At 40.2% G+C, this 26722-nt stretch overlaps 1 protein-coding gene across 3 annotated transcripts in view; it reads left to right on the forward strand.

The window, feature by feature from the left end:
• The window catches only part of SLC25A14 (solute carrier family 25 member 14), a 37485-nt gene extending 17631 nt beyond the window's left edge, over positions 1–19854 (forward strand). For all 3 annotated transcript variants that reach the window (XM_055393373.2, XM_088833739.1, XM_055393375.2), the window contains 4 exons: positions 5850–5974; positions 6753–6888; positions 18360–18440; positions 19419–19854. In XM_055393373.2, coding sequence (XP_055249348.1) covers positions 5850–5974; positions 6753–6888; positions 18360–18440; positions 19419–19460 — 384 coding nt within the window. In that variant the 3' untranslated portion in view covers positions 19461–19854. The remainder of the gene's footprint in view (positions 1–5849; positions 5975–6752; positions 6889–18359; positions 18441–19418) is intronic.
• The last annotated feature ends 6868 nt before the right edge of the window (positions 19855–26722 follow it).

The raw sequence follows: 26722 nt of genomic DNA on the forward strand, positions 1-26722 counted from the left end.
TAATAGGTTCTTAAAAGGGAGAGACTCACTTTTATTCTTTCTTTATAATTTTCCGTAACTTCTGTACTGTGCTTAGTTGCTCAGGTGTGTCTGACTCTTTGTGACCCCATGGACTGTAGCCTTCCAGGCTCCTCTTTCCATGGGTATCCTCCAGGCAAGAATACTGGAGTGGGTTGCCATGCCTTCCTCCAGGGGATCTCCCCAACCCAGGGATCAAACCCACATCTCCTGCATTGCAGGCAGATTCTTTACCTTCTGAGCCACCAGGGAATGTCAAACATACAGAAAAGTTGAAAGAACACAATAATGAACAGAACCTACACACCTGGACTGAATGACTCAAAGTTTAGTCATATTTGCTTTATCTACTTACGTATATATAAACACATATGTGTAACCACACACACACACTCTTTCTTTTTGCTAAACTATTTGAAAGGAAGTTGCAGACATTATAGTACTCCCCTAAGTACTTTGTGAAGAAAGCTGATCGCCGAAGAATTGATGTTTTTGAACTGTGGTGCTGGAGAAGACTTTTGAGAGTCCCTTGGACTGCAAGGAGATCCAACCAGTCCATTCTAAAGGAGATCAATCCTGGGTGTTCATTGAAAGGACTGATGCTGAAGCTGAAACTCCAATACTTTGGCCACCTCATGCGACGAGTTGACTCACTGGAAAAGACTCTGATGCTAGAAAGGATTGGGGGCAGGAGGAGAAGGGGACGACAGAGAATGAGATGGCTGGATGGCATCACCGACTCGATGGACATGAGTTAGAGTGAACTCCAGGAGTTGGTGATGGACAGGGAGGCCTGGCGTGCTGTGATTCATGGGGTCGCAAAGAGTCGGACACGACTGAGTGACTGAACTGAACTGAAGTACTTTGTTATGTATATCCTAAGAATAAGGACATTCTTCTACATAATGACAATAAAAACGCCAATATTTTGGCCACCTGATGTGAAGAACTGACTCATTAGAAAGACCCTGATGCTGGGAAAGATTGAAGGCAGAAAGAAGAAGGGGACAACAGAGGACGAAATGGTTGGATAGCATCACTGACTCAATGGACATGAGTTTGAGCAAGCTCTGGGAGATGATGAAGGACAGGGAAGCCTGACGAGCTGCAGTCCATGGGGTTGCAAAGAGTTGGAGACGACTGAGTGACTGAACAACAACAAATTGTCATACCTCAGAAAATTTATAAGTCCCTAACACCCAGTCCATATTCAGTTCTCTTATAAAATGTTTCCTTGCATTTCTCCTGTATTTCCTGTATGCTGGAGGTTAGATCTGTTGGCTTGATTAGATGCCTGTGAAATGTTTTTGGTAAGAGAGCTTCATAGGTGACCCTGTATGTCATATTGCACCACAGCAAGAGGCACATAATGTTAGGTTGTCCCCAAATTAGTGATGCCAAGTTTGTTCAATTGTTAAGATACTGTCCACCACCTCTAACCATAATAAAAGATAAGTTTTTCCCCCTTTGCAATTAGCAGGTAATGTTTATAGTAATATATCTAACAACATGCATATTCTGTTACTTAATAACCTTTCATCAATGGCATCCATCAATGATGCTTGAGGTTTCCTTTTTGATGAAAAGGCCCTTTGAGGTACCCTATCTTGATTAGTCTAATTTAAAACCAGAAAATGGAACTAACTAGAACTCTTTCATAAACTAATGCTAGGAGAAAGACAAAGACAGAGCAATAAATAGAATTGGAGATTTTGTCAGGGGAACATAACTACTTAATTGTTATTTAAAATAATCTTTTAATTGTAATAAAATATATATAACACAATTTTACATAGTTGTACAACTATGTTATTTTTATTTAAAATAATCTTTTAATTGTAATAAAATATATATAACACAGTTTTACATAGTTGTACAGCCAGTCTCCAGAATTCTTTTCATCCTGCAAAATTCTGACTCTGTACCCATTAAACAGCAGCGTGCCATTTCCTCCTCCCCCAGCCCCTGGCCACCAGCCTTTTATTATCTCCCTATGAATCTGATGGTTCTGGGTACCTCGTGTAAGTGGAATTCTACAGTATTTGTCTTTTCATTACTGGTTTATTTCATTTAGCATAATGTCCTCAAGGTTCAACCGTGTTGTCACATGGGTCAGAATTCGTTTTTTAAAGCTGAGCAATATTATATACATACACCGCATTTTGTTAATCCATTCATCCATTGATGAACATTTAGTTTGTTTCTGTATTTTGGCTCTTGCGAATAATGCTGCTGTGAACATGGATGTGCAGATACCTTTTCAAGACTGATTTCAATTCTTTGTGTATATACCCGGAAGTGGGACTGCTGGATTGTATGATAATTCTGTTTAATTTTTTGAGGAATCGAAAATGGCTACTTTTACAATCCAGGCTATTTACATCATCCAGACATGTAAGGTAAAGAAGTGAAATACATTGTGTTATGTATTTTTTTGACTTCCCAGGTGGTGCTAATGGTAAAAAATCCACCTGCCAGCTTAAGAGATGTGGGTTCGATCACTGGGTCGGGAAGATCCCCTGGAGGAGGAAATGGCAACCCACTCCAGTATTCTTGCCTGGAGAATCCCATGGACAGAGTAGCCTGGCAGGCTACAGTCCAGGGGTTGCAAAGTGTCAGACATGACCAAGCAACTTAGCACAGTTTTTTGACACAGACACATATTATTTACATATTAAAATGCAGGAATCCTTTTTTCATTTCAACAGGGAAGTATGTTTGCGTTTTTCTTCAAACACAGGTCCTTTTCGTCTGTATTTTATTTTCTTGCTTTGATTGTAATAACATGGGTACTGAAAACATTTCATTTTCACTGGAAGCATTTTCCTTTCTTCCTAACTCCATTGTAAGAAATAACAGCAGGAGTACAGTAAGAAAGACTGGCGCTTAGGTCAGGGTTGGAGAGACAGTAGAGCGGTGACCTGGAGAGCACTTGCCCTGTTCATTGCTGCTGTGCACCATGGGAGTCCATGGCGCTTTCAAGAGAGGCTGAAAATCTGCATTCCTGTGTGAAGTATCTATTCCTGTGTTTTTTTTTATGTTGACAGCTAATTCAGCCTTCTAGGAAACACTGTGTAGGCCATGTAAAACATGTCTGTGACCAAAATTCACTCCGTGGGGTCATACTGTTCACCAAATTAGTCTTCTGGGGCCACCTTCTAACTCAGTTGAACAGGTGGAAGGGTCCGAGAGGAAGGTCCTGCTGGGTGAACCAGCCTGATCAGCAGAATCAAGCATCTGATGATAGCACAGCTCCATCACGTCCACTTGATGAATTGCATTTGGGAATTTAGAGAGAATTGAACTCTAATTTTAACAGGTATCCCAGAAAGCAGTTACTCCTCCTGGTATATTGTTTTCAATTTTTTATCAAATTATTTAAAATTTTATTTTTTGGCCATGTCACACAGCATGTGGGATCTTAGCTCCCCAACCAGGAATCGAACTCATGCTTCCTAGATTGGAAGCATGGAGTCATAACCACTGGACCTCAGTTTTTTAAATGATATTTAAACACAGTTATAAAAGTAAAATATTCCTTGTAAAAATTTTTATATAAATTTGTCATTTGTGTATATACCTCTCCTCCTAAAGTTAGAACGCTCAGTCACTTCAGTCGTGTCTGATGCTTTTCGACCCCATGGATTATAGCCCACCAGGCTCCTCTGTCCATGGGATTTCTCAGCCAAGAATACTGGAATGGGTTGCCATTTGCTACTCCAGGGGGTTTTCCTGACCCAGGAATCGAACCCATGTCTCCTACATTGGCAGGCAGATTGTTTACCCACTGAGCCACCTGGGAAACCCAGTTAGAATAATGCTGTCTCTTCCCTTTTTTAGCATTATAAGCATTTTCTTGTGTTATTCTTATTCTTCAAAAACATGACTTTTTAATGCTCTAGCAATCCTATGTTGTAATGTAAGCTGTGATAGGAATAGTGTGCTTGTGACTGAAAAGCTGGTATTGTTACTGCAGGAGGACTTGTAAGGAAGTCACTTTGCCTTGGCCTTCTCCCTGGCTGTGTCATACCTTTTGTGTGATCCTAGTGTATCCTTCGGAGAAGGCAATGGCAAGTCACTCCAGTACTCTTGCCTAGAAAATCCCATGGATGGAGGAGCCTGGTAGGCTGCAGTCCGTGGGGTCGCTAAGGGTTGGACACGACTGAGCGACTTCACTTTCACTTTTCACTTTCACACATTGGAGAAGGAAATGGCAGCCCACTCCAGTGTTCTTGCCTGGAGAATCCCAGGGATGGGGGAGCCTGGTGGGCTTCCGTCTATGGGGTCACACAGAGTCGGACACGACTGAAGTGACTTAGCAGCAGCAGCAGCAGCAGCAGTGTATCCTTTCTGCACATCCAAATTCTGTGAATTAAACTCGAAAGCTCTCCTCTCTCTACTGACTTTTGCTTCATTCTTTTATTTTTTAAATTATGTATTTATTTATTCTTGGCTTTGCTGGGTCTTTGTTGCTGTGTGTGGACTTTCTCTAGTTGTGGCAAGCGGAAGCTACTCTTCGTTGCAGTGTGTGGGCTTTTCATTGTGGTGGGTTCTCTTGTTGTGGAGCACAGACTCTAGGGCAGGCTCAATAGTTGTTGCTTCCAGGCTTAGTTACTGCTGGCCATGTGGGATCCTCCCAGACCAGGGATTGAACCCGTGTCCCCTGCATTGGCAGGTGATTTCCCAACCACTGGACCACCAGGGAATCCCAACATCTTTATTGAGATAATTCACATACCATAAAATTTGCCATCTTAAAGTATATAGTTTAATGTTTTTTTGGATATCCACAGACTTGTACGGCCATCACCACTGTCTAAGTTTAGAACATCTCATCACCAGAGGAAAAAACCCTATACCCATTCATAGTCACTTCTCACAACCTCCAACCTTCCCAGACCTAGGCAACCACTAATCTGCTTTCTGTCTCTATAGATTTCCCAATTCTGGCATTTAATGTAAATGTGATTATACAATATGTGGCATTTATGACTGGCTTCTTTAGTTTAGCATACTATGCTAAAAATTTCATCTGTGTTTTAGCATTTATCAGTACTTCATTTCTGTTTATGGCTGAATGATAATTCTGTTGTATGTACATACCACATTTTGTTTATCCTTTCATCAGTTAATAAGTATTTATTTGTACTTTTGGGCTATTATGAATAATGATGTTATGAACATTTATGTACAAGTTTTTGCATAAATACATGTTTAATTCTCCTGGGTATATCTGGATGCAAAATCGATTGTTCATATAGTAACTCTATGTTTAACTTTTTCAGGAATTGCCAAAGTGTTTATCACAGTGGCTGCTCTATATGGTATTCCCACCAGCAGTATATAATTGTATATCTTCTTTGGGGAAATGTCTATTTAGATCTTTTGCACATTTTAAAAATTGGGTTGTTTGTCTTTTTATTGTTGAGTTGTAATAGTTCTTTATATATTTTGGATACTAGTCCATATATTAATATAATATATGCTTTGTACTAGTCCAGATATATGATTTGCAAGTATTTTCTCCCATTGTGTAGGTTGTCGTTTTACTAATCACAAGAATGTTTAATTATGATGAAGTCCATTTATCTATTTTTCTTCCGTTGTTTGTGCTTTAGGTGTCATATCAACGATTTTAGTTTTAGTACAGTAAGTGAATTGGGAATTTATAAGTGTTTCAATATATGCAAGTGATGTGAAAAAGTGATCTTATGCTGCAGATTTGGATTTTTTCCTGCCATTTTTTAATTCCTGACCTATTTTGTTCACCTTTTGACTTAACTCACTACCAATGTATTTCCCCAGTGTTTCATGTCACTTATGTTTTGTAGGGTGTTGTCCCAACTGCTCAGCGGGCTGCCATCGTCGTGGGAGTAGAGCTACCAGTCTATGATATTACGAAGAAGCACTTGATATTGTCAGGGCTGATGGGAGACACGATCTTAACTCACTTTGTGTAAGTCTGATAGGTTGTGTTCATTCCATATTGTCAGTACTTTAAGCACAAAAAGCATCTGAAGTCCTCATCTAGAATTGGTAATGAGTACATATGGCCTAAATACCTTTTTCTCTCTCATCACCAGAACTTCAAGCCTTCTGATAAACATACAGAGATTCCAGATGCAATAGGCACTTTCGTACTTGGGAGCAGTGTCTAATTCCAGATGTCTGCAGTATTTGCATTTGTTCATATATAGACTCTATACCTAATAAACTCGTCTATTATTTGCTTTGATTAATTTTGGGTCAGAAAGCAAATTTTCTCAATGATAAACAGAATAAAAGGGTGAAATTGTATAGGGCTTGTAAAGCAAGACCACAGTTTTGGACTGAAATGTTGCTCATTTCATCTTACGTTTTCTTCATCTTGCAACTTTTATGATATTTTAATACTCAAATTCCTTTTGCATATGATGTTATGACTTGAAAATTTTACATAACTAATAGATGATGCATAATACTTCCTGCTTAGGAAACTTGCTAGACTTACAAACTGTCTCTTTTTTTTTTTTTTTAAAGGCTATCTGAGTTTTGGATTGAAAAGTGAAGGGGACAGCTTTTGATTAATGTCTCTGTAGTTAAGATTTCCTTTCTCTTTAGATTGTAATAAAAGAGCAAGTGCCAGGTTTTATGTGATGTCTGACTCATTGTACATTTATGTTTGACCTAATTTCTGTTTACGCGGGCAGAGGTGGAAGTGGGGCAGTCTGTCTTCTTACAGTTTTTATCTTTAGTTCCAGCTTTACATGTGGCTTGGCTGGGGCTCTGGCTTCCAATCCAGTTGATGTTGTACGAACTCGCATGATGAACCAGAGGGCAATTGTGGGACACGTGGACCTCTATAAGGGCACTTTGGATGGCATTTTAAAGGTATGCACATAGTGAACTTGGATTGTATTTTTTATTTTCTTTGATGTCTCAGAACGTCTTGCAGTCCTTATTCTTAGTTGCTGCTCTGAAGATGGAAGAATCATTATGTCTATTTTTAGTAGCCTCTCAGAGTAATTCCCAGGTAGGAAAACTATCTCCTTGATAATCTGCTGATGCTTAGTGGTCCTTGATATTATTATTCCAGTTTGAATGCTTAAGACTGCAGGATACCTTATCAATAGCACCATGTAGAATTACTGATGAAGAGGACCTGACATATTCCACATTTGCCCACTTCAGACAAGGCAGAGATGCTGTAATAGAAAATCTGATACTCGGTTCTAGTTCAGTATTATACTATTTTTCCCAGTTTGGCTTTGAAAATTTCTGCTGTGTTATATTTGTAGGAAGCTGAGAATCATACGGGTATTATGCATTATATAACCACTAGCAATAATACTTCTAAAAAAGCAAATTTGGAGCTGAAATATGATACTATCATATGGTTTCTCTGCTGTTATCAGTTTAGTTAACTATTATCTATCAGATACCATTTTATTTTATTAATATTTTATTTTTTAATTAATTAGTTATTGGTTGTGCTGGGTCTTCATCCTCCTGGATCAGGGATCGGACCCATATCCCCTGTATTGGTAGGCGGATTCTTATTCACTACCACCAGGGAAGTCCCCAGGGACCATTTTAGTAGAACCAGAGAAATTATGTGTACTGTAGGTATACAAACAGATAATCAACACATCTTGTTAAGTGATAAACTCAGGGCTCTATGGGAGGAAATTTTAGTCCAGTTTGGAAATTTGGGATAGGTTTCCTGTAAATGGAAGAATACTGAATATAATAACTTATATCTGTTGATTGCTTTACTATGTATCAGGGACTGTTCTAACGAGACTTACATGTATTCATTCATTTAATCCTCACAGTTGTAGCACACTGAAGCACTAAGAGGTTACCTAACCTGCCCAAGGTTTCACAGCTAGTAGGTGGGAGAGCGGGGATTTCAACTCAGACTATTGGTTTCAAACCAACATTTTTAACTACACTGTGGTGCCTTCCCTATGTTGGGGACTGAGGGTTAGTTAAGTTATAAAGGATATTAAATGCTATGTTGAGATGCTTGGGCTTATATTTTTAGTTGATGAGGAGCTGTTGAAAGATTTAATCAGGTCAGATTTATGTTTTAAATAGATCATGCTGGCTTTGTGGAGAGTGGATCTAAGACAATGGTTCTCAATCTTAAGTGCACATTGGAATCACCTGGGGAATGTTCTCAGCTTCTGTACTCACCTTAGACCATTGACATCAGAATAGGGGTCCCCACCCTCTGGGGTCTAATGCCTGATGATCTTAAATGGAGCTGATGTAATAGTAATGGAAATAAAGTGCACAACAAATGTAATACACTTGAATTATCTCAAAACCATCTTGCTCTCACAGTCCATGGGAAAATTGTCGTCTACAAAACTGATCTCTGGTGCCAAAAAAGATGGGGACCACTGCTCAGAATGTCTGGAGTAGGAGCCAGGTTGTCAGGATTTTCAAAACTCCTCAGGTGATTGCAATGTTCACCCAAGGTTAAAAACCATAAAACCAAGGGAATAAGCCTGAAAACTTTAACATGTATCTGTACTACCTGGTGGAGAAGGCAATGGCAAGCCACTCCAGTACTCTTGCCTAGAAAATCCCATGGATGGAGGAGCCTGGTAGGCTGCAGTCCGTGGGGTCGCTAAGGGTCAGACACGACTGAGAGACTTCACTTTCACTTTTCACTTTCACACATTGGAGAAGGAAATGGCAACCCACTCCAGTGTTCTTGCCTGGAGAATCCCAGGGACGGGGGAGCCTGGTGGGCTGCCATTTATGGGGTCACACAGAGTCGGACACGACTGAAGTGAATTAGCAGCAGCAGCAGTACTACCTGGAGGGCTTGTTAAAATGCAGATGGCTCGGCCCCATCACCAGACTGTGATTCAGTAAGTTTGGAGTAGGACCTGAGAATTTGCATTTCTAACCAGGTCCCAGGCAATACTGATGCTGCTAGTGTGGGACCCCACTTAGAGAACTGCTGACCTAGGGATAGGGAAACTTAGTGGAAGGCTCTTAGAGTGGCCTGAGCAAGAGGTGATGAGAGGCTGAACTTGGCGTGAACAGTAGGGATACAGCTGAGAATAATTTAATTGATAAAGTCAACAGGATTTGGTTGACTTGGTGTAGAGAGGAAGGTGTCAGAGATAACGTTCCAGTTTTTGGTTTTGGTGACCATCTGGTGACTTTTATTGACAGAGACATTACAGGAAAAGGAGCAGGTTTTGTGGGGGACATCACAGTTCTGAGATACTTAGTTTGAGGTGCGTGAGGAATACCCAGTGAATATATTTGGATATCCTAGTTTTAACTTGGAGGTTCAAGGGTGGAGGTAAGAACTTGAGGAAACAGTAGTGTACAGGTGTTACATAACTGTGGAGGGGAAGACCAAGGAGAGTAGGAAAAAGAGTTCACAAGTTTGTTGGTTTCATCACACACTGGAGTATTGTAAAGCTCCCTTCATTACTAGTGATTCACAGAAGCAATGACTCTCATACTCTGAAGAGTAGAATTTTGCAAAAGCCCTCCTTTCTATTTCTAACATGCTCACCCTTCCACTTGACAATCACTGGTATAGAGAGAAGAGTAGGGCCAAAGAAAGAACTCCCAATTTTTAAGGGCTTGACAGATAATGAACTTCGGGAAAGACACCAAAAGATAACAGTTCAAAGATATGAGGGAACTTACAAGAGATACTATTGTCATAGAAGCCAAAGGAGAAATGAGTTTCAAGAATGGATGAGAAGTTATTTAACACTAAATTACTGGGATAGACAGATCCAGTATAAGGGCTGCAAAGTCTGTTGGGTTTAATATTTTCTAGAGGAGGTTTGCTGGATTGGTGTTTGCAAAAGCCAGATTGCTGTCCACTGGAGAGTGTGTTTAATCATTCATTCATTTTTTGCAAAATTGTTCAAGTGTCTTTTGTGCTAGGTACTGTTCTAGGTTGGTGAACAAAAAAGTCCCGGCCTTCATGATATTTTAATTCTAATAGGAAGAGACAGATAAACACATAGGAAGTGAGGATAAGTAGACAAGTGTAAAATACTCTTTCAAGAAGGTTGGCTAAGAGGAGATAGAGGGTACAGTACTATAGTAATAGTTAGCATTTATTGAATGCTTATTATGTACCACAGACTAGAGTATATCCTTTAACTAGCAGCAACCATGTAGAGTAGATAATATCTTTGCCATTTTATAAATGAGAGAGCTTAGGTTCAGAGTAGCTAAGTATTTACCCAAGATTATATACCTAGTAAATAGCAGATCTGGGATTTAAATCAGGGTTTGTCTGATTCCAAAGTTCATACTCATAACTACTATGCCGTATGGTATCGTCAGAAATATATTTTCGTGTTGACAGTAACCTTTATGTACTTATATTTACCAGCCATTCACTTATTTGCTATTAAAGCAACTTTGCTCTTTATTGTCATCATACTTTATTATTTTATCTGTAAGAGTATACTTGGGTGAATGGAACGATGCATTCCTCTTTGATGTAGAAATGAGCAGCTGTACATCTCATCCTCTTAACCTCTATCTGCAAACACTTGAATTGCTTCTCACTGACACAAAGCTCATATTATTAGATCCCTCTTTACTTCTTACAGCCTTATCTTTGCTAACTTTATTCTATATTCCACACAGACTGAACAAGTTCTAGTACTAGACTTTGTTTCATTTCCAAGTTTTCACCCATGCCATGTGCTTTGTTAGATGGCTAGCTTCTACTCATTCTTCAGATTGCATTATTTTTTAATAATTTTTAGCATGTGTGAGAATTCTCTTCCTTTTTATTTCTTAAAAACATTTTTGAACAATTTTTTTTTTTGGCTGTGCCACATGGCATGTGGGATCGCTTCTCTCTTTGCTTTGTTTTTTTAAAATTTATTTATTTTTAATTGAAGGATAATACTGTAAAGAAATTATTTTTAAATTTTTAATTGGAGGATAATTGCTTTACAATGTTGGTTGGTTTCCGCCATAAGATTGCATTATTTTCATAAGTGCTTTCCCTGACCATTAAACTATATATGTGTGTGTAGTTTTATGTTCTTGCTCTCTCATAGCATATATTATATTTTGAAAAACATCTTTTTGAGGGCCAACTCACTAATTCATAAAATTAATCTATTTGTGTGCCTTTTGGTATGTTCCGAGCTATGTGCAGCCATCAACCCCACAGTCAATTTTTTTTTCACTAATTAGTATCAGGCTTATGCATTTTGCTACTTTATTTTTTATTTATTTATTTTAATTGGAGGCTAATTACTTTACAGTATTGTATTGGTTTTGCCATACATTGACATGAATCCACCCCGGGTGTACGTGTTCCCCATTTTGAACCCCCCTCCCACCTCCCTCCCCATCCTATCCCTCTTGGTCATCCCAGTGCACCAGCCACGAGCATCCTGTCTCATGCATCGAACCTGAACTGGCGATTCATTTCAAATATGATAATATCATGTTTCAATGCCATTCTCCCAAATCATCCCACCCTCGCCCTCTCCCACAGAGTCCAAATGATTGTTCTATACATCTATGTCTCTTTTGTTGTCTCGTATACTGGGTTATCGTTACCATCTTTCTAAATTCCATATATATGCGTTAGTATACTGTATTGGTGTTTTTCTTTCTGGCTTACTTCACTCTGTATAATAGGCTCCAGTTTCATCCACCTCATTAGAACTGATTCAAATGTATTCTTTTTAATGGCTGAGTAATACTCCATTGTGTATATGTACCACAGCTTTCTTATCCATTCATCTGCGGATGAACATCTAGGTTGCTTCCATGTCCTGGCTATTATAAACAGTGCTGCGATGAACTTTGGGGTACACGTGTCTCTTTCAATTCTGGTTTCCTCAGTGTGTATGCCCAGGAGTGGGATTGCTGGCTTGTATGGCAATTCTATTTCCAGTTTTTTGAGGAATCTCCACACTGTTCTCCATAGTGGTTGTACTAGTTTGCATTCCCACCAACAGTGTAAGGGGGTTCCCTTTTCTTCACACCCTCTCCAGCATTTATTGCTTGTAGACTTTTGGATGGCAGCCATTCTGACTGGCGTGAAATGGTACCTCACTGTGGTTTTGATCTGCATTTCTCTGATAATGAGTGACATTTCTCTGATAATGAGTGATGTTAAGCATCTTTTCATGTGTTTGTTAGCCATCTGTATGTCTTCTTTGGAGAAATGTCTGTTTAGTTCTTTGGCCCATTTTTTGATTGGGTCGTTTATTTTTCTGGAATTGAGCTGCAGGAGTTGCTTGTATATTTTCGAGATTAATCCTTTGTCAATTGCTTCATTTGCTAATATTTTCTCCCATTCTGAAGGCTGTCTTTTCACCTTGCTTATAGTCTCCTTTGCTTTTATTTCCAATATTCTGTGAGGTGTGTCATGGAGGATCCTGCTGTGACTTATGTCGGAGAGTGTTTTGCCTATGTTCTCCTCTAGGAGTTTTATAGTTTCTGGTCTTACCTTTAGATCTTTAATCCATTTTGAGTTTATTTTTGTGAATGGTGTTAGGGAGTGTTCTAGTTTCATTCTTTTACAAGTGGTTGACCAGTTTTCCCAGCACCACTTGTTGAAGAGATTGCCTTTCTCCATTGAATATTCTTGCCTCCCTTGTCAAAGATAAGGTGTCGATAGGTGCATGGATTTATCTCTGGGCTTTCTATTTTGTTCCATTGATCTATATTTCTGTCTTTATGCCAGTACCATACTGTCTTGATGACTGTGGCTTTGTAGTAGAGCCTGAAGTCCACCAGGTTGATTCCCCCAGCTCCATTCTTCTTTCTCAAGATTGATTTGGCTATGCGAGGCTTTTTGTAGTTCCATACAAATTGTGAGATTATTTGTTCTAGCTCTGTGAAAAACACCATTGGTAGCTTGTTAGGAATTGCATTGAACTTATAAATTACTTTAGGTAATATATTCATTTTCGCAATATTTATTCTTACAATCCATGAACATGGTATGTTTCTCCCTCTATTAGTGTCCTCTCTGATTTCTTTCACCAATGTTTTATAGTTTACTATATATAGGTCTTTTGTTTCTTTAGGTAGATATATTCCTAAGTATTTTATTCTTTTCATTGCAACGGTGAATGGAATTGTTTCTTTAATTTCTCTATTTTCTCATTATTAGTGTATAGGAATGCAAGGGATTTCTGTATGTTGATTTTATATCCTGCAACTTTACTATATTCATTGATTAGCTCTAGTAATTTTCTGGTAGAGTCTATAAGGTTTTCTGTGTAGAGGATCATGTCATCTGCAAACAGTGAGAGTTTTACTTCTTCTTTTCCTATTTGAATTCCTTTTATGTCTTTTTCTGCTCTGATTGCTGTGGCCAAAACTTCCAAAACTATGTTGAATAGTAGTGGTGAGAGTGGGCACCCTTGTCTTGTTCCTGACTTTAGGGGAAACGCTTTCAATTTTTCACCATTGAGGATAATGTTTGCTGTGGGTTTGTCATATATAGCTTTTATTACATTGAGGAATGTTCCTTCTGTTCCCGCCTTCTGGAGGGTTTTGATCATAAATGGATGTTGAATTTTGTCAAAGGCTTTCTCTGCGTCTATTGAAATAATCATATGGTTTTTATTTTTCAGTTTGTTAATATGGTGTATTACATTGATTGATTTGCGGGTATTGAAGAATCCTTGCATTCCTGGGATAAAGCCCACTTGGTCATGATGTATGATCTTTTTAATGTGTTGTTGGATTCTGATTGCTAGAATTTTGTTAAGGATTTTATGTTCATCAGTGATAATGGCCTGTAGTTATATCTTCTTCTTGGGTTGAGCCTTTGATCATTATATAGTGTCCTTCATTGTCTCTTTTCACAGCCTTTGTCTTAAAGTCTATTTTATCTGATATGAGTATTGCTACTCCTGCTTTCTTTTGATCTCTATTTGCGTGGAATATCTTTTTCCAGCCCTTTACTTTCAATCCGTATGTGTCACTTGTTTTGAGGTGGGTCTCTTGTAGACAACATATATAGGGGTCTTGTTTTTGTATCCATTCAGCCAACCTTTGTCTTTTGGTTGGGGCGTTCAACCCATTTACGTTTAAGGTAATTATTGATAAGTATGATCCTGTTGCCATTTTCTTTATTGTTTTGGGTTCGAGTTTATACACTCATTCTGTGTTTCCTGTCTAGAGAAGGTCCTTTAGCATTTGTTGGAGAGCTGTTTTGGTGATGCTGATTTCTGTCAGCTTTTGCTTGTCTGTAAAGCTTTTGATTTCTCCTTCATATTTGAATGAGATCCTTGCGGGGACAAGCCCTCTGGGCTGTAGGTTATTTTCTTTCACCACTTTAAGTATGTCCTGCCATTCCCTCCTGGCCTGAAGAGTTTCTCTTGAAAGATCAGCTGTTATCCTTATGCGAATCCCCTTGTGTGTTATTTGTTGTTTTTCCCTTTCTGCTTTTAATATTTGTTCTTTGTGTTTGATCTTTGTTAATTTGATTAATATGTGTCTTGGAATATTTCGCCTTGGGTTTATCCTGTTTGGGACTCTCTGGGATTCTTGGACTTGGGTGATTATTTCCTTCCCCGTTTTAGGAAGTTGTCAACTATTATCTCAAGTATTTTCTCAGGGTCTTTCTTTTTGTCTTCTTCTGGGACTCCTATGATTTGAATGTTAGGGTGTTTAACATTGTCCAAGAGGTCTCTGAGATTGTCCTCATTTCTTTTAATTCGTTTTTCTTTTTTCCTCTCTGCTTCATTTATTTCTACCATTCTATCTTCTAACTCACTTATCCTATCTTCTGCCTCCATTATTCTACTGTTGTTTCCCTCCAGAGTGTTTTTGATCTCATTTATTGCATTATTCATTATATATTGACTTTTTTGTTTCTTCTAGGTCCTTGTTAAACCTTTCCTGCATCTTCTCAATCCTTGTCTCCAGGCTATTTATCTGTAACTCCATTTTGTTTTCAAGATTTTGGATCATTTTCACTATCATTATTTGGAATTCTTTATCGAGTAGATTCCCTATCTCTTCTTTTGTTTGGGTTGCTGGGCATTTATCCTGTTCCTTTACCTGCTGAGTATTTCTCTGCCTCTTCATCTTGCTTATATTGCTGTGTTTGGGGTGGCTTTTCCGTATTCTGGCAGTTTGAGGAGTTCTCTTTATTGTGGAGTTTCCTCGCTGTGGGTGGGGTTGGATGGGTGGCTTGTCAAGGTTTCTTGGTTAGGGAAGCTTGTGTTGGTGTTCTGGTGGGTGGACCTGGATTTCTTCTCTCTGGAGTGCAATGAAGTGTCCAGTAATGAGTTATGAGATGTCAGTGGCTTGTCAAGGTTTCCTGGTTAGGGAAGTTTGTGTCGGTGTTCTGGTGGGTGGAGCTGGATTTCCTCTCTCTGGAGTGCAATGAAGTGTCCAGTGATGAGTTATGAGATGTCAGTGGGTTTGAAGTGACTTTGGGCAGCCTGTGTATTGAAGCTCAGGGCTATGTTCCTGTGTTGCTGGAGAATTTGTGTGGTATGTCTTGCTCTAGAACTTGTTGGCCCTTGGGTGGTGCTTGGTTTCAGCATAGGTATGCAGGCTTTTGATGAGCTCCTATCGATTAATGTTCCCTGGAGTCAGGAGTTCTCTGGTGTTCTCAGGATTTTTACTTAAGCCTCCTGCCTCTGGTTTTCAGTCTTATTCTTGAAGTAGCCTCAAGCCTTCTCCATCTGTCAATTCCAAGGTGGTTCCCTCTGTTTATTTTAGCTTCTTCTGTTTGCTGGTCTCTTCAGTGTCTGATTTCCGACCTGACACTAGGGGGCGGTGGTGGACACTTTTAAAGGCTCACTTGTTCAATCGTGCTGTGGGGAGGGAGGAACGCTCCAGACAAATATCATTGGCGTCTGTGGGGAGTGCTCGCAGTGTCTCGGCCACACTGGGTTTGCCCCCACACATGGTGTGTGTGCTTTCCCTGTCTATGCTGCTTAGGCTCTAGCTTGCTCTGCCGGGAACTGTCTGAGGTGGGCCCTGGGTTGCATGCACTTCCCAGGTCTGAGCCACTCAGGTTCAGGTACTCGGGTACTCCACAAAGGCGCCTTGGTTGGGCCTGCGTTTTGTGCCCTTCCCTGGTCTGAGCAGGTCAGGTGACCAGGTGTTTGGAGAGCACGGTCGCTGTGACTTATCGCCTCCCTGGTCCTTGCCGCTAGGTTTTCTGGGTGTACAACCAGCGCACCTTCTCTGGTGGATGTCGACTGTCCAGAATCCCAAGAAGTCTTGGTTAGCAATGAACCTGCTTGCAGTTTGGTAGATGATGCCTCTCTAGGACCGCGATTGCCCACTTCCCGATTTTCACAATTTTCCAACATAAATTTTGGTCTGAGACCTTTAGCATTTGCTGATGATCCATTGGGACAAGAATATTACCACTGTGTTTTCATAAATAGTGCCCTTATGTTACTATTTGCTTCAAAAATGATTAGTAAGGATAATCATATCAAGACTTCTTAATCTATAGTATAGGATAGGGGATATTTAGAAGTCTGGATTCTCATATTGTTGTTTTATCCAAATATATTCATTTTTTAGTATAGTGGTGAGTTTTACTTCACCAGTGAGAGGGCAAAATAACATTTTTCAATGTAGAACATGATATCTTATACACAGGAGTTACTTAATATTTATCCATTAAACAGGAACTGTTTCTGTTGACTGAATTTAACACACATCATCAATTTATGACCTTTGGTATGCATTATCTGTCATTTAATTCTAATAACCACTCAGTTGATATATGTAGGACCTCCATCATATAAAACAGAAAACTAAAATTCAAAACATTTCACGTTGTCCCTCACCTAATCCTCCAGCCATTCCTATAAAGTCAGCCATGGCATTACATATGCAGAATTTGCAGTGATGAAACAGACTCAGAAAGGACAGTGACTTGCCCAATTCCCTATTCCCCTACCCTGCTTTAGTTTTCATATTAGTACTTATCATTTCTTAATATAATATTATTAATTTGTATATTTATTCATCAGTTCCACTAGAGTATACATTCTATGGGACTTCCCTGGTAGCTCAGTGTAAAGAATCCACTACAATGAAGGAGACACAGGATACGCCGGTTCAGTCCCTAGGTCGGGAAGATTCCCTGGAGGAGGGCATGGCAACCCACTCCGGTATTCTTGCCTGGAGAATCCCATGGACAGAGGAGCCTGGCGGGCTACAGTCCATAGGGTCACAAAGAGTTGGACATGACTGAAGCTATTGAGCACACACATGCACATGTGCATTCTATGAGGGCAGAGAATGTATAAGTTATCTGCTGCTGCTGCTGCTAAGTCGCTTCAGTCGTGTCTAACTCTGTGCGACCCCATAGATGGCAGCCCACCAGGCTCCCCTGTCCCTGGGGTTTTCCAGGCGAGAATACTGGAATGGTTTGCCATTTCCTTCTCCATTGCATAAAAGTGAAAAGTGAAAGTGAAGCCACTCAGTCATGTCCAACTCCTAGTGACCCCATGGACTGCAGCCTACCAGGCTCCTCCATCCATGGGATTTTCCAGGCAAGAGTACTGGAGTGGGGTACCATTGCCTTCTCCATATAAGTTATCTATGGCTGTGTAATAAATGACTCCAAAGCTCAGTGCCTTAATATATCATACATTTATTATCCACAATTTCTGTGGATCAGAAATTAAGAAGCAGCTTTGCTGAATGATTTCAGCTTTAGGCTCTCTCATGTGGTAACTGTCCAGATGTCAGCTAGGGCTATAATCATCTGAAGGCTTGACTGATGCTGGGACATCTACTTCAAAGATCACTCATGTTGTTGTCAGCAGGAAGTCTCTGTTCCTCTCTGGCTGTTGGCCAGAGGCCTTAGTTTCCCCTCACGTGGGCCCCTCTTCATGATATGGCAGCTGGCTTCTTCCAGAGCAAATGATCCAAGAGAGAACAAGGCAAAACCTTCTTAAATGCAAAGTATCTTTTATAGCATAGCATAGCATTGTTAACTACTGCCATATGCTATTGGTGACACAGACCAATCCTGATATGTTGTGGGAGGGACTACACAAGGGTATGAATAACTGGAGATGGTTGTCATCGGGGGCCATCTTGGAGGCTGGCTACCACAGCTACTTTCTCTCTTGTTTACTATTATTACTCTTATCCCAACACTGAGAAGATTATCTTGCATATTGGAGGTGCTTAGTAAATATTTGTTGAATGAGTGGGTGGATGGATTTAGAATACCATACTAATTAAAAATGTATTTCTATAGCAAAAAGGACCATTCATGGATCCTAAGTTGTTGGGGAGGGGTGTGGAAGATGATTACTATAATATCAGTAATTGTCAGATGTAAAGTGTAAGGAGGATTCACTCTTATTTTTTTTATATCTTTCCCTCAGATGTGGAAACACGAGGGCTTTTTTGCACTCTATAAAGGATTTTGGCCAAACTGGCTTCGACTTGGACCCTGGAACATCATTGTATCCTTTTAGAACATGAAAATGAAAGCATATGCTTCAAACTCCCAGGTAATTCGAGGCTATGGGAAGGAAAATTTTGATTATTGGAACCTTTTAGGCAAATGAGAATCTGTTCTAGTGATGACCATTGCAGATGGAACTAAGTACAGAAATGGCTTTCAGTAGGAGTCTAATACAAACTAAAGGGATTAGAAAAGAAATGCCAAAGTTTCTTTTCCTCTTTAAAACAGACAACAACAAATACTGCCAAATCTGGAAGGGGCTAGGAAGGTTTTGAAAACCCTGCTATGAGGTGTCCACAGGAAGGTCTATGCTGCGGTAGTCCACATTTCCTACCCCTAAGTATAGGACCAGAGTAGCTAGGGAAATAATAAGACAGAAAATACTCATAGAACAAAGGAATCCAGAGCCAAAGGGGGTCCCTTTCCTCCTGGGTAACTTTCCTTCCTTTAGCTGTGTTTGAGTGCCTCCTGTGTACAGAGCTATGAGTTGGATGGCGTGTGTGGTGGTGTTTGTATTGTGGTGAGCACTGCAGGGTTGAAAAGTCATTCCCTGCCCTTGTGGAGTCTATAGGTTGAGGGAGATAGTGTCTCCGTTCCTCTTCCTGATCATCTAATGTCTGTAACAGTTACTCTAGCACTGAATTTTATGTTGTTGATGTTCTTAGATGTGTGTGTGTGTGTGTGTGTGTGTGTGACTTGGATGTGTGTGTGTGTGGCCTATTTGCCCCTAAAGAATAGAAATATGTTAGACTTTTAATATGCTTATATTGCTAAATGCCAACAGTCAAAATGGGTGCATGATGGGCACTCAACACATGCTTGATTTGACAGATGTAGTTTTTAAAAAGACTTTTAAGCAAGTACAACTTAGAATAGCAGAGAGGTAAGTATCACAATAAGAGAATACAGTGTACAATTTATAACCAGGTTTAACTTTCAGTATCATTCCAGTGATCTTCCATGACTTACTCTTCAGTTTTTTATTACATATGAGCAGCTCAAGAGGCTTCAAATCTAAGGATGTGAGCCAAACCCTGCCAACCTTTCTATTCTCTTTCCCCTTTTTTTCTGTGTTCTAATGTATTTTGATCACGTGTTTACTGAACCATTGGTCTCCCAAGGCCCTTCTGGTGGAAGAATGATAGGATGGTTCAAAATTGCTCATGTGTTTGTGTTGCCATGTGAACTTTTCCCTGAGAGGAAGTATTAACATTGTGACTCTGGCCCCGGATTGGTATCTTCTGTGAAGATGGATACTGATGGGTGATACTCAAAATGGCCTTCTCTTCAAATGTGGGTTAAATGTAGTTTGTTAGACCCAGACTTGGGCTAGAGCAAAAGGCATAGGCCAGGGCAGTTACTGCTATGTATGTTACAGACCTCAGTTCTCATTAAAGTATTTATTGACAGAATCACTTTGGCTTTGTCTTCATTTGCTGTTCTCTCATCTGCCAACTCTTTAAGTTACATTCTCCGGAAATTGATAAAGATAAGGTGACTATAAAATTGAGTCTGGACTCTTAAAGCACATTTATGGGAACAGACTAAGTGTATTGTGCTTTCCCACTGCCATTCATTCTCAAATGCCACACGCTTGTAAACATCAGACAAGTGGTTCTAACCTAAAGAGTGAATTAGGTTCTAACCTAAAGAGTGAAGAAACAAGGGAATCATTTGGGCAGTTTCTACAGATAAAATGCTGAAAGAGGCTTAAAATAGAACCCTGTGTCCAAGGTTCTAATTGCCTTACCGGCAAAAATTTCTGGCTACTTTCTTATACTAGATTAGTATCTAATACATTGTAGGCACTCAAATACTTGTAAAAGGAATAGTTTTGTTCTTCATCTTTATCCATCCATTTATTTGTTCAGCAAACATTTATTGTATGTCTAGTAGGTCCTAGATGCTGGGAAGGTAAAAATATATTAAGACATAATCACTATTTTAGAGGTCACATCCAAGGAGAAACAGACAAGTAAATAGATTCTAAGTACAATAGGTACTAAGTTCAGTTCAGTCCAGTTCAGTCGCTCAGTCATGTCCGACTCTTTGTGACCCCATGAATCACAGCACGCCAGGCCTCCCTGTCCATCACCAACTCCCGGAGTTCACTCTAAGTCATGTCCATCGAGTTGGTGATGCCATCCAGCCATCTCATTCTCTGTCGTCCCCTTCTTCTCCCGCCCCCAATCCTTCCCAGCATCATAGTCTTTTCCAGTGAGTCAACTTGTCGCATGAGGTGGCCAAAATATTGGAGTTTCAGCTTTAGTATCAGTCCTTCCAATGAACACCCAGGACTGACTGATCTCCTTTAGAATGGACTGGTTGGATCTCCTTGCAGTCCAAGGGACTCTCAAGAGAATTCTCCAGCACCACAGTTCAAAACCATCAATTCTTCAGTGATCAGCTTTCTTCACAGTCCAACTCTCACATCCATACATGACCACTGGAAAAACCATAGCCTTGACTAGACGGACATTTGTTGGCAAAGTAATGTCTCTGCTTTTTAAAATACTATCTAAGTTGGTCATAACTTTCCTACCAAGGAGTAGTTCAGTTCAGTTCAGTCGCTCAGTCGTGCCCGACTCTCCGCGACCCCATGAATCACAGCACGCCAGGCCTCCCTGTCCATCATCAACTCCCGGAGTTCACTCAAACTCATGTCCACAGAGTCGGTGATGCCATCCAGCCATCTCATTCTCTGTCGTCCCCTTCTCCTCCCGCCCCCAACCTTTCCCAGCATCAGAGTCCTTTCCAGTGAGTCAACTCATCGCATGAGGTGGCCAAAGTATTGCAGTTTCAGCTTTAGTATCAGTCCTTCCAATGAACACCCAGGATTGATCTCCCTTAGAATGGACTGGTTGGATCTCCTTTCAGTACGAGGGACTCTCAAGAGTCTTCTCCAACACCACAGTTCAAAAGCATCAATTCTTTGGCGATCAGTTTTCTTCACAGTCCAACTCTCACATCCATACATGACCACGGGAAAAACCATAGCTTTGACTAGACGGACCTTTGTTGGCAAAGTAATGTCTCTGCTTTTTAATATACTATCAAGGTTGGTCATAACTTTCCTTCCAAGGAGTAAGTGTCTTTTAATTTCATGGCTGCGCTCAGTATCTGCAGTGATTTTGGAGCCCCCCCAAAAAAAGTCTGACACTGTTTCCACTGTTTTTCCATCTATTTCCCATGAAGTGATGGGCCCAGATGCCATGATCTTTGTTTTCTGAATGTTGAGCTTCAAGCCAACCTTTTCACTCTCCTCTTTCAGTTTCATCAAGAGGCTTTTGAGTTCCTCTTCACTTTCTGCCATCAGGGTGGTGTCATCTGCATATCTGAGGTTATTGATATTTCTCCCAGCAATCTTGATTCCAGCTTGTGCTTCTTCCAGCCCAGCATTCCTCATGATGTACTCTGCATATAAGTTAAATAAGCAAGGTGACAATATACAGCCTTGACATACTCCTTTTCCTATTTGGAACCAGTCTGTTGTTCCATGGCCAGTTCTGACTGTTGCTTCCTGACCTGCATACAGGTTTCTCAAGAGGCAGGTGAGGTGGTCTGGTATTCCCATCTCTTTCAGAATTTTCCACAGTTTATTGTGATCCCCACAGTCAAAGGCTTTGGCATAGTCAATGAAGCAGAAATAGATGTTACCAAGGAGCAAGCGTCTTTTAATTTCATGGCTGCGATCAGCACCCGCAGTGATTTTGGAGCCCAAAAAATAAAGTCTGACACTGTTTCCCCATCTATTTCCCAAGAAGTGATGGGACCAGATGCCATGATCTTAGTTTTCTGAATGCTGAGCTTCAAGCCAACCTTTTCACTCTCCTCTTTCACTGTCCTCAAGAGGCTTTTTAGTTCCTCTTCACTTTCTGCCACAAGGGTGGTGTCATCTGCATGTCTAAGGTTATTGATATTTCTCCCAGCAATCTTGATTCCAGCTTGTGCTTCTTCCAGCCCAGCGTTCCTCATGCTGTACTCTGCATAGAAGTTAAATAAGCAGGGTGACAATATACAACCTTGGCGTACTCCTTTTCCTATTTGGAACCAGTCTGTTGTTCCATGTACAGTACTGTCTGACAAATGAACTAAGCGCTGTAGAAGCAGAGGAGGGAACAGTCCATTGCCTAGGGGCCAGGCTAAAGGCTTCACAGTAGAGGTGCCATTTGTGCTAAAAAGCGGATGTTACTATGTAAATTAAGGCAGGGAAGGACATTCCAGGTGGGGGAGGGGTGGGGGGGACACATTCAGCATGGCTAAAATACAGGGTTTTGGTTTTCAAATGCCATGTGAGGCAGAATCACCTGAAGATCTTGCAAAAAATGTAGATTCTTGTGTCCTACCACCTGAGCTTCTAACCTTATGTGGGGAAGAGGTATTTGCTTTTGTCACAGGCATTCGATGGTGGGTGATCCTTAGATTACACTTTGAGAAGCACTTGTGAAGAAATACGGGCTAGAATGAAAGGAAATTATAGCGTTACCAAAAGGGTCAAATTATGAAGGCTCTCTATATATCCCTAAGAAAGAGTTTGGCTTTTATCCTGGAGGAGGCAGGCAAAGGAAGCTGAAAATAGGGGATAATATAACCAGCTTGTGATTTTTAGGATGATAACCCTGGTGTGGATGGTAGCCTGGAAGGAAGCAACCCAAACCAGGTTAGGATCCACTGAGATCTACTCCCCTTTATGTATAAGGTCCAGAAAAGTTAAGAAAATGTGTCCTAAGTCATATAGCCTGATTGTGGCAGGTTTGAGGCTAGCACATAGTTGTCAGATTCCTTTTCTGTCTCATTCTACCACCCCAAAGTACCTTCTTATTTGTTAAAATACTGCCTTTTCAAAATAAACTTTAACAGACTATTTTTTTAGAGAAGTTTTAGGTTAATAGCAAAGTCATGTAGAAGGGGTGGAGATTTCCTGCATACCTCCTACCCCTAAAAATGTGCAGCTTCCCCCTCATCAAAATTCCTCATCAGGGTGATTCATTTGTTAGAGTCAGTGAATCTATATTGGCACATCATTATCACCTCACATCCACCATTTATATTAGGGTTCACTCTAAGTGTCATACATCCTGTGGGTTTTGACAAATATTTAATGACATGTATCCACCATTATAGTATCATATGGTAGAGAGTCACTGTCCTAAAAATCCTTTGTGCTCTGTCTATTCATTCTTCCTTCTCCTCCAAACCCCCACAATCGACTAATCTTTTTATTGTCTCTGTGGTTTTGCTTTTTCCAGAGTGTCATATAGTTGGAATCATACTGTATGTAGCCTTCTTAGATTGGCTTCTTTAACTTAGTAATATATACTTAAGATTCCTCCATGTCTTTTCATGGGCTTACAGCTCATTTTCTCTTTTTTTCTTTCTGCACATACCACAGTGTATCTATCCATTCACCTGTGGAAGGACTCCTGGTTGCTTCTTCCAAGTTCTGGCAATTACAAACAAAGCTGTTATAAATATTCATGTGCAGGATTTTATGTGGACACAAGTTTTCAGCTCATTTGGTTAAATGTCAAGAAGTGCAATTGCTGGATGGTATGGGAAGAGTCTGGGAAGGGTCTGTTTAGTTTTGTAAGAAACTGCCAAACTGTCTTCCAAAGTGGCCATTACCATTTTGCATTCCCACCAGCAATAAATGAGAGTTCCTATTTCTCCACATCCTTGCCAGCTTTTGGTGTTAGTGTTTTGGATTTTGGTCATTCTTATAGGTGTATAATGATACTTCATTGTTTATTGTTTATTTTTAATTGGAGTATAATCGCTTTACAACGTTGTGTTAGTTTCTGCCATACAACAGAGTAAATCAGCTGTAACTATACATATATCCCTTCCCTTTTGAAGCTCCCTCCCCTGATCCCACCTCTCTAGGTCATCATAGAGCACTGAGTGAGTATTATACAGCAGCTTCCCACTAGCTATCATTGTTTATTTTTAAGACTTCATCTCACACGCTAGTAAAGTCATGCTCAAAATTCTTCAAGCCAGGCTTCAGCAATATGTGAACCATGAACTCCCAGATGTTCAAGCAGGTTTTAGAAAAGGCAGAGGCACCAGAGATCAAATTGCCAACATCCGCTGGATCATGGAGAAAGCAAGAGAGTTTCAGAAAAACATCTATTTCTGCTGTACTGACTATGCCAAAGCCTTTGACTGTGTGGATCACAATAAACTGTGGAAAATTCTGAAAGAGATGGGAATACCAGACCACCTGACCTGCCTCTTGAGAACTGTATGCAGGACAGGAAGCAACAGTTAGAACTGGACATGGAACAACAGATTGGTTCCAAATAGGAAAAGGAGTACGTCAAGGTTGTATATTGTCACCCTGCTTATTTAACTTCTATGCAGAGTACATCATGAGGAACGCTGGGCTGGAAGAAGCACAAGCTGGAATCAAGATTGCTGGGAATAATATCAATAACCTCAGATATGCAGTTGACACCACCCTTATGACAGAAAGTGAAGAGAAACTAAAAAGCCTCTTGATGAAAGTGAAAGAGGAGAGTGAAAAAGTTGGCTTGAAGCTCAACATTCAGAAAACAAAGATCATGGCAGCTGGTCCCATCACTTCTTGGGAAATAGATGGGGAAACAGTAGAAACAGTGTCAGACTTTATTATTTTGGGCTCCAAAATCACTGCGGATGCTGATTGCAGCCATGAAATTAAAAGACGCTTATGCCTTGGAAGGCAAGTTATGACCAACCTAGATAGCATATTAAAAAGCAGAGACATTACTTTGTCAACAAAGGTCCGTCTAGTCAAGGCTGTGGTTTTTCCAGTGGTCATGTACAGATGTGAGAGTTGGACTGTGAAGAAGGCTGATTGATGAAGAGTTGATGGTTTTGAATTGAGGTGTTGGAGAACACTCTTGAAGAGTCCCATGGACTGCAAGGAGATCCAACCAGTCCATTCTAAAGGAGATCAATCCTGGGTATTCATTGGAAGGACTGATGCTAAAGCTGAAACTCCAATACTTTGGCCACCTCATGCGAAGAGTTGACTATCATTGGAAAGACTCTGATGCTGGGAGGGACTGGGGGCAGGAGGAGAAAGGGACGACAGAGAATGAGATGGCTGGATGGCATCACCGATTCAATGGACATGAGTTTGAGTGAACTCCGGGAGTTGGTGATGGACAGGGAGGCCTGGCATGCTGTGATTCATGGGGTCACAAAGAGTCAGACACAACTGAGCGACTGAACTGAACTGATGGTTGTACAATGCTGTGGATGTACTAAGAAATATTGAATTGTATGTTTTATTTATTTATTTATTTTTGAATTGTATGTTTTAAACAGGTGATATTTATAGTATGTAGATTATCTCTCAGTAAAACTCTTAAAAAATGCAGCATGTGGTTTATCTTGATTAGGATGACTAGTGAAGTGTTTCAATGAAGCTGCTTGGTAACAAACTACAGACTGATTCATGTTAAGTCCAGATGACCACACGGATATTTTCCTCTGGAATAAGCAAATCTATCATGTTAAACCAGTAATGTGAAGCTTGAAACAACTGAAATTTCTGATCAGGAAACCTCAGGTTTGAGGAGATAAAATGATACTCAATATCTGCAGAGTGTAAGATGAACAAATTTTCACCTTCTCCCCCCACCTTTTTTTTTGAGAAGGTAGAGTGTAAGACAACTCAGATAATAATAGTAATAGCTAACTCTTACAGCTTTTATTATGTGTGAGACACTGTTTTAAGTATATTCTGTTTATAAATCTGTTTACATCCTTTCAGTCACCCTATAAGATAGGTACTATTCTTATTTTTCAGGTGAGAAACTCAGGCACAGAAAGCCAAAATAGTTTGATCCTAGAAAATAGCAGAGCTGGGATTCTAACCCAGGCAGTCTGGGTCATGAGCCCATGCTTATGGTACCATGCTAGACGTGTCCTTATCCAGGGTCACTTAAAGTTTACAGCAGGTGAGCAGCAAAGAATACCGATTTCATTCCGTGTCTTTATAGCACCTCTGGAGAAAGAAGGTCAATAGTTGTTGTGGTTGGTCACTCTTGGACACTTGACTCTAATACTATATTTTAAATTCTTTCCAGGAGACCTGGGACTGCACATATATCATTTTCCTATTATCCGCTTTCCACTTTATTTGTCTTCATCTTTCCTTTGTTGACCTTTCTTCTCCATGACCTGCTTCGTCACTCGCCCACTCTTCTTCCCCAGTCTAAGTGAGCACTCCATACACACAGGGGTGTGCTCTTGTTTGTCTGTTATACTATTGATTGAAGAACTTGGAGT

The sequence above is a fragment of the Moschus berezovskii genome, chromosome X (assembly GCF_049115385.1).
Source record: "Moschus berezovskii isolate FMDL1 chromosome X, NW_MosBer_1.0, whole genome shotgun sequence".
Taxonomy (NCBI): Eukaryota; Metazoa; Chordata; class Mammalia; order Artiodactyla; family Moschidae; genus Moschus; species Moschus berezovskii.